Here is an 8,845-nt window from a genome sequence, read left to right as displayed (position 1 = left end):
TAAGATAAATGTGTCGTGATGGGCATAGTTTGACATTTGCGGCTCGAGTTGGGAGTATTATAGGGACTTTGGACGTGGGCCTTGGTCCGATCCGGGTCAAGCCATTGGCGCCCCTGGTTTGCCTGGGATTTTACGAATGAGTTTGGGTCCCGTCGCGTTCGATCGAATAAATAAAATTCTGTCCGGGGAGGTTGGGGGGGAAGACGACGACGACGTCAACGACGAGAAAGGAAGGGAGCTTCGACCGACGTATTAAATTAGCGACGGTGTTGGGGTTAGGCGAAGACCAGCGACCTTCAACCAGTTGAATTCCAACATCATCTTCTCTGATCTTTTCAGCCTTTTTGAACGAGTCCAAATTGAAATTGCGACCTTTTAGCCCCCTCCTTTAGACCCGGTCAATTTGCCGTAAACCGGATTCGGTTGAGCGCACGCGCTCCGTTTTGATTGGCCATGCACAAAGTGTTTTGTGCGTTTTACTCTTCCTCTTTCATTGGTGGTGCCGTCGTCGTCGACGTGGGGACAAGTTGCGAACGGTTTCCTAGACCGGATTGGCCGGACGGAAGTCTAAACGGGGTGGGTTCGAGATTTGCAGTCTCAACGTACCTTACTGGGATCATGATTCTCCGACGCTCGAGAAGATTACAAAAGCTACGGGCTCAGGCCTGCACCACCAAGATCGACAAGTCCAGGGCCCGAATCGAAATGCCAAGCGCTCTAATCGCATGCTAAATTGGGAAAATTCAAGCTCAAAAGGCCATTGCTAAGGGTACGTGCCGAGACGATGGTCGGGACTCGGGGGTATCATCATGCTCACCCGACACCCGACACCGGTCGGAATCGACAGTTTCTGACACAATGATCTATAGTATTTCATGAGAAGAAGAGGAGGAGGTCCCAGCATTGAGTGAGTGGAAGGAAAAACCAAGTTCAGAAGAGCATTGAAATCGCATTGAATTGAAAGCACGAAAGCCGGAATGGGCCGACAGGAGTCAATTCCCGAACCAACCACCCCCAGTTTGCTCAACTGGTAAGGAGGCCCAAGGGCAAAGGGAAGGCGGGGGCATTCAATCCCCCCACCCACCCAACACGCCTCGCCTCACCACGGAGCAAGAACACGACGGGGGTCAATCTCTGGTGCGCTCTTGACTCCTGCTTACCACCCCACTTTTCAAACTTAAGTCTCCTACTACAAACACCTGCTGCTGCTGCTGCTACTACACCACCCCTAAGTTCAACAACATTAGTCTCTCCAAAAAGGAAACCAACATAATGGGACATGGACATGAACCTTCTTCGCTCCTTAACCCATCTAATCTCCTTTATTCTTTACTTACCTTAGCTGCTGCCAATCCCCGAGTAGTTGTAGTTACCCTTAATGTCTGTTCCCCCTCTCTTTTCATGCTAAAATTCAATCCTTTTTGTCTATCCGATCCTTGAGGGGGAGATTTTTGGGTAACTCCACGGTGATAAGCTAAGCACTGATTTGCTTAGCATCGGTAGGGTCGGGGCACGGACCCACCGCCGGCTCGGCACCGATGCCAGGGGCTGGGGGAGAACTTCCACTGCCGGAGATGCTGGCGAGGGCGGCGGTGATTTGGTGGACCGCCGTGCAGAGGTGGTTGTTGATGGCGGTGACGCTGGAGAGGCTGAGCTTGGCCGTCGAGATCGTGCTGGCCAGGACCTGGAGCCCCACTGTCAGGAGGCACCCGTCGACTTGAGGACAGGCGTCCGGCCCGGGGTTGTCGTCAGCGCCGGAGTCGGATCCGGGCGAACCTGGTCCGAAGGGGACGATGGAGAAGCCAGTAGGGAGGAGAGGGAGGCGGGAAGGGTCCTCCCCGTTCATGGCGAGCTGGATGGAGTCGACGTCGATGGTGGAGTAGACGACGAGGCTGCCGGAGGCGTCGGTGCAGCTCTCCTGCAGCATTAGCTCCACGTGTTGCGATGAGTTGCTCGCCACCTGCATGGCATAGTTGGAGATTATTACGTCCTTCTATGAAAGAAACATTGTGAATTCAATCAATCCAAAACTTAAATTAGCCGTTAAGATGAAAGTGTGGCTTAATATTTATGTATGTTTGAGTGCGAATATTAGTAAATAACTTGTGATTAATCACTGGTGTTCCTTACATTGATGCGAAGGAGCGAGATGCAATTTCCAGGGTGAGAACCATTCGCAATGTGAGCCACCTCCTGCAAAGAATTCCCATTTGAAAGCACATCCAGCTGAAAATCACACAAAGCCAATTAGCAAATTACTCACAGTTATGGTATGCTCGCAATTAAGTTATATCAATTATGCTTCGAAAACGAAAGCATAAGCGATATTTATCAAAATAAAGGACCTGAGATCGGCGGCGTTCGTCCTTCAGGAGTTCGAAGACATGGTGGTGAGGGTAGGGGAGCCAGGTGGTGGAGACGGCAGCAAGGACGACGCCGTTGGGCTGACCCGGCTCGGTGACTTTCCTGGTGGTGATGCGGATGGTGTTGTCCGAGGAGTCCGACAGCGCCGTCCACGATTGGCCGCCGGAGGTGCTGATGTTGGAGCTGAATGTCCTTATCATCCTCTGAGCCAACCTCATCAGGTTCTTCCTCGCCTCCGGAGATGGTATCACTGCACCGATCCAAAAGTGCCAGCATCGTTAAACTTTCGAATTTGGGTTTTTCCACCTAAATTCACATCCAAATTCGCTAATCCAATTCTCTTAATAAGATATGACATCGACCGAATACATGAGATTAGCCAATCACGTCCCAAAATCCATAACAGGCCTACTACAAAAACTTAGGTTAGGTTAAGGAATCCAGATTCTTTCCATTTTTTGTAACTATGAAAAGAGTGAGCTCTACCACTGGACCGACACTCCAGTCTCATCGTATGTATTTCAAAATGATCTTGCCTTTGGGACTTAACCAGGAGGAACACTTGGTATAATCTTATCGAGATCCTTACTGATATGTTTAATGCTTCGAATTTATCAAGAGATGAAGAGAAAATCTAAAGAACCTCCTAGATCGGATATGTTTCTGGCCATGAGGCTCGCGACCCGCTCGCACTGTCTTTGCAAGACCGCCAACCACCGATGCGCTCCGAATGCCCCTCCGCACTTCGCAAACTGACTAAACAGCGGGTGTCCCGCTTTCTCCTCTATCTCCGCATGCTCGACCCAGGTCACCTGGACAAAACGAACCAATCCAAATAAAACCACGATTGATCACCAATCTTGTTGCTCAATCTTCAGATCCTTATGTAATTATAATCTAGATGCAAACTTTTGGGAGTGCTATGTTCGCATCGGCGGTTGTTCTAGTAATAATAATAATCTATGTAAGTATATGTACAAATGTTTAGCTGATTGGTTAGGGCTTACCCTTGAGTAGCCATTGGGCATGTCTTGAATGACGCAACCTGAAGGCCGTCTTATGTATCTGGGGAAGGAAGGCGGCGGAGCGAGATTGTCGTGTAGGCTGTCCATGGGAAAATCGACGATCGCCCAACTTCCCTCCTCCACATTTTGCTGGCAATAACGAAGGAAGTATGTCTCCCGTGTCGGTACCATCGGCGAAAGAACTTGCAATTCCGCGTACATCTACTTGACCAAAAAAAAAACAAAAATTGTAGTTCTTATAACACAAGAGAAGAGATACACCGACATAATCAACCGTGTATATTGGAAATAGTTAATTACCAGGTGAAGAGAGCCATTTGCATGACCTGAGACGCCTGATGCTATGACTTGCATAGTTTTTGCCCTAGAAACAATGGTGGGAAACAATTCCATCCACTTGCTCTGGCAAAAAGATACATTATCGTGTGTCAACTGTCAAGATTAACAAGTTAACCACGATATAATCATAAGATAACACCAGGTAGATGTACAACAAGACTTACAGCATCCAAGAACGCATCAACCAGAGTGATGCTATTCATTATAACAACAGCACTGTCTCTACTAGCTTCTTTCCTAAGCTCGTCCGAGGGTTGCTTGTGATCACTGTCCAACCGCCACGGGAACAACCGTGCATGCTCCTCGAAATTGAGCACTACCTTGCCGCTCTTGCCGCTCCGCACCCAAAGGGGCTCGGCTGTGAAGCACATTTTGGAGAGTTCCTCCACAGAGGACATGGCGAGCTCTAGGGCGAGCGATTTCTCGTCTTCCATTAATATGAGGCCACCGTTTTCGGCCATGTGGTGCGGACTGTCTTGCGGCAGCAAAGGCATGGGCATGATCATGTCTGAGCAAGAGGACATGGGTTCCGGGAAATGCCTCGGTGGGTAGATGGTCATCTCCAAGTCGAGCGATGGCTGAAAAAGAGACATTGGTGGAATTGATTGCATATGCTGGCCGCTGTACCGTGAAGCGAGACAGCACACACGTTCCAGCTGTTGCCATTGGTTTTCAAAAAGAAAAAGAAGGCATCATTAACATCAATTCCCCCTGAGATTGTTGAAGTCATGAGGCAACTCTTATGTTCGTAAGTGTGCCAATTGCCAGCTAAGTAACAATTTTACCTCCTCCTTGAGTCGAGCATTTTCAATGCGAAGCTGCTGCTCGTCAAAGCCCATCTCTCCTAGCATCCCCGGGCCGCCACAGTTAGGACACACTATGTTCCGCAAGGCCGCTTGAAGCCTGTAATTCTCGTTCTTCAGGTTATCATTCTCGGCCCTCAGGATCACATTGTCAGCTCGGTCTTGCTGTGCCTACATATTTTGTTATCCAAATAGCCGAAGCGAAGTCAAGTATCCGTATGCAAAGTGAATGCACTTCAACATGATGTCTCTAAGCAGAGAGAGACGGTGTATGATCATGTAATTTGTGGCCATGTTGAGTTACAGACCAAGGCGCTGGACATCACCAAGCTAATGTTGCTTTTTAGAACCGTAATTATTCATCAACCAAGTGTACAAAGCTAAGCACACTCTGTCGGTTCTTGATATCATGTTAGGGAGTCGCATGAACAAACATTGGACAACATTTTCACCTCCGAGGAACCCTAGAAGTTTACAAAGCATTTACTCCGTACAGGTAGGGTTCTAATTGCTGCAGCAGCTAACATTTATTGAGGAGTATACATTACAGTCTGTAAGGAAGAGGACTACAAATAATGACCCGTCGTCAAAAGGATTTTTCTCCTTCCTTTCTCCTACGAGCTACGCGACATAGTGAGAGCAAGCTCAATAATGGATCATTATTTCCCCGTAACATTATCAACTAGGGTTTTGAAACTTCAAGAGGGAAGAGAGAGAAAGCACATGTGTATTAGCCAGAGAAGCTCACGCAGACACGGACAGAAACACACGCACGCCCACAAACCTTCATTTGGGTTCGCCGGTTTTGGAACCAGAACTTGACCTGGCGAGGCTTGAGCCCTAGCTCCTGGCTCAGCCTCATCCTCTGCTTGTCGTCTGGATGAGGGCATTCCTTAAACAATCTATGAAACATTTTGCAAAGGAAAACATTACTATAAACAACAATAATGATCTTATCCAAGGAAAAACAAATGAAAAAGTGAGAGGAAGAGGAAAATGTTCAAGATCTCCGAAATCTTGGGGGATTAGCGAAACATGCAGGTACTGTATAAGCACAAATAATGTGCTTAGAATATTTGAATGCAAGAAGAATGATGAGACGACAAACATATATACTTGTATAAACTAGGTACTGTTGCATGTGTGTAAGAGAGAGAGACTGTGTGTAGTGTGTATATGTCTTGAAATAAAATAAACAACGTACGCTTCCATTTCTTGGATCTGGCGAGCGGTGTGTCGATGGTAACGCTTCTTCTTGTTCGGAGGCTGATCTTGATCGCCGCCGCCGTCTTGATCTAACAGCTCGTTCGCCGACGACTTCTCTTCCAGGAAATGCTCGCTCCCGGACCCTCCACTGTCCACCATCTCCTCCTTGCTGTTGCTGCTCCCTCCCAGCATTCCATTAATCTCTTCTTCTTTCTACAAAAAGATCGGAAATGAGAAGCAAGATGCGTCAGCGACGAAAAGGACTAGTCGGCTTTTAGAACCGTTTCATATCTTTCCGAGGCGGAGAGAGAGAGAGAGAGAGAGAGAGTTTTATACTAACAGGAATGAGCGGAGCGAAGGCGTTGAAGGGCAAGCTCGACATGAAGTCAAAGTTAGAGTTTCGGATCGGCGACGAGAAGAGGGACTCGGCGGAAATACCAGTCCCTCCCATGGATGACATCACCTGGCAATCTCCAAACATCTTTGCTCTCTCTCTCTCAATTTTTTTTTCTTTACTCCCAAACGTATATACACTACAGGATCAGAGAAGAACTGCGTTCAAAACCCTTCGTGCTCCTATTTCCCCTGTCCCTTCAACTGGACACCTCCTGTATACTAAAAATGCAGACACAGAAAGACTGAGAGAGAGAACCCACTGAGCCAAGGATAAGGAGGGCAAAAAAAGAAGAAAAAAAACTTTCGTAGAATTAGGTTAAACTGAGAAACGGGTATTCATATTCACGAGTATTTTCCGGGAGAAAATCAGGAAGCCGAAACAGCCGCTGCAAAGTGCAAAGGAAGGAGAAGAAAATGCATTTTTCTTGCTTGTCCCCAATTGATGCCTTTGGGAAGATGGGGTTCGAGCTCATAATTAATTGCCATACCTGGAAGACTGAGTTCTCGCGTTCGAGTCAAAACCCAGAACATGAAAGATCGCGAAGCTCTTTAAGTCCCATGGGCTGAGTCCCGACACGACACCACCATACCTCTCAACTGCACTTTACAAGGAAGAAAACGATAAGGATGAGAAAAGGCCAAAAAAAAAAAAAAAACCCAGTTTTCCTTCTTTTCAAGCAAGTAAACAAGCCCACCATGGGCACAACAAATGTCGGTCCGCACTCTGAAACACAGAGAGAGAGAGAGAGAGACTGTAACTTGAAGAGAGAGAGAGAGAGAGCAACATATTTACCCTTCTTTCCCCTCTTCTTCTTCTTCTTCTTTGGTCCTTCTGTTTCGGCACTAAAACTTAGCAGGAAGGAACAGCCGATCGAGATATCGAGAGACGGGGGAGGGGAGATGGTGGGGTTCGTCTTCGTGTTGACGCAATAAATGGGGTGGGGTTGAGTCATCATTTATGATTTTCGCCTCCCTCCTTTCACCATGTACGGAGCAGAGAGAGGGGAGACCTTAACCGCGCTTTGACGAAGCGAAACCGATCAACCCACAATAAATCACCCCCTCCCCGTCGGACGTTTCGTCACACGTGGCGTTCCCTCTATGGCCTGGCGACCGTTTCGATGGAACTGTAATAAAAATCGAAGTCAAACCCCGTTGTCTCTCTCTCTCTCTCTCTCTCTCTCTCTCCGTCCTTTGCCGCGTGAAGAGTGAACCCGCAGCAGCAGTAGCAGAGAGTGCATGTAGAGAGTAAATTTTTTTTTACGCGCTACTTTATCTGCAAGAATTATTACTATTTTTACTTCTGACCAAATTTTTTTTTTTTTAAATTTGTAGGAGTCGATTTAACAGCACGACATAACGCGGTTTGGTTTCCCGTTTTTCACTAGAGGGTAACTCGGCTACCGAGTGTGGGAGGACTACTCGCGCTACGAGCCCGACTTGGCAATCGAACTAGACAAGCAAATCCGTATATGGTAAGATTTGAACATTCGCGAACTAAGGATCTGTTTGGTAACTGTTCTATTTCTCTATTTTTTCATTTCGAAAGAAGAGAAATCTATTTGTGTACGCCAATTCACTTTATATTCTCCGAAACAAATCAGTAGATAAGGAAAAGATTTTAAACAAAAATAAGAAGTTAAAAAAAATCTACTTTTTTGTTCCCGAGAAGAAAACAAGAAACAAGGTTATTTTAAAGAAATAAACTTAGCATAACCCGACTCGACCCGCATATACCTAAGTTGTCGGGTCGGGTTTACAATTTAGGGTTTATTTTTTTTTTAGAAGATGCCATGAAAAATTCGTATGCAATATAAAAGAATTGATAACAATGGAAGAATATTTAAATTCATATTCGGATGATTTGTATCTACATATATGAATTATGCTAACGCTAGAGTTTTATTAAGTCCTTTTTTTGTTTATCGGACATGGGTGCGGTGGGAGGAGACGAGGAGAGCGGAGTTATATATTATTAATTTTTGGATTGAATCTTTAAACCATATCTTTTGATTAATTATAGTTTTTTATTTTATTTTTGGGAATGCTGGTGAGAAGTGAAGAAGTGCAAAAAAAAAAAAACCCAAGCCAAACTGGCCTAACTCGACCCGAACCATCAAACTATCCAAAATCATTTACTCACTACCCAACCCAACCCGACCGAAAAAATCTGAAAATTTTGGGTCGGGTAGGGTCAGCGAAAATATTTTTGACACAATTACTAACTATTAAGTTACATTTTCTGAGGCCATTTTTGAATATCTTGAACTGTTAAAGTTATTAAAAGTTCAATTTTATCCAAACATGAATTGTTAAGTGGCCATTGACATTTTTATAATCAGATGAAAAAAATCGGGTATAGAAATTTTTAGAGTCGCACCAAAGCATTTATGTAGTTTTTCTATTCCAAGCATAGAAATTTTGTGCAGATATTCAAAAACTCGTTGAGAGAATAGAAATAGAAAAAATTATTTCTGAACAGAAATTATTCCCCAAAAATAGAAATGCTACCAAACGATTCGTAACACTTCGATTAAAAAAAAATATATCCCACTAGAGATCTGATGTGACCTTTCTCTTCATGCTAATAGAGCCCTCGAAACGATGTTTTCCAGGAAATCTAATGGAAGCGAAGGGTCTCCTCCGCAGATGCAGCAACTTGATGATGAAGCAAAGCATTCCTTGTAACCAGATGAAGCAAATGCAAGCACT

The 8,845-nt window shown here is 45.5% G+C and overlaps 1 protein-coding gene across 5 annotated transcripts; it reads right to left on the bottom strand.

Moving 5' to 3' along the window:
• Nucleotides 1–929: 929 nt before the first annotated feature.
• Nucleotides 930–7,034, bottom strand: LOC115736939 (homeobox-leucine zipper protein HDG5-like). Of its 5 annotated transcripts, none has more exons than XM_030668851.2 (13): nt 6,927–7,034; nt 6,622–6,730; nt 6,078–6,345; nt 5,736–5,950; nt 5,316–5,433; nt 4,514–4,702; nt 3,893–4,384; nt 3,690–3,791; nt 3,372–3,590; nt 3,008–3,176; nt 2,346–2,614; nt 2,131–2,226; nt 930–1,960 (listed from the first exon to the last, which is right to left on the bottom strand). In XM_030668851.2, exons 3-13 carry the CDS (start codon nt 6,216–6,218, stop codon nt 1,475–1,477), a joined length of 2,496 nt encoding a protein of 831 aa, XP_030524711.1. In that variant the 5' UTR covers nt 6,219–6,345; nt 6,622–6,730; nt 6,927–7,034; the 3' UTR covers nt 930–1,474. The 5 variants fall into 5 exon arrangements, with proteins under 5 accessions (XP_030524711.1, XP_048141710.1, XP_030524712.1 ...); XM_048285753.1 differs by having other exon boundaries at nt 6,078–6,243; nt 6,927–7,028; XM_030668852.2 differs by lacking the exon at nt 6,927–7,034 and adding an exon at nt 6,829–6,848.
• Between the last annotated feature and the right edge of the window lie 1,811 nt (nt 7,035–8,845).

Source organism: Rhodamnia argentea, chromosome 9 (assembly GCF_020921035.1).
Source record: "Rhodamnia argentea isolate NSW1041297 chromosome 9, ASM2092103v1, whole genome shotgun sequence".
In the NCBI taxonomy this organism is placed as follows: domain Eukaryota; kingdom Viridiplantae; phylum Streptophyta; class Magnoliopsida; order Myrtales; family Myrtaceae; genus Rhodamnia; species Rhodamnia argentea.
Note: the sequence above shows the minus strand (reverse complement) of the source record. Positions and strands in the feature narration are given on the sequence as shown.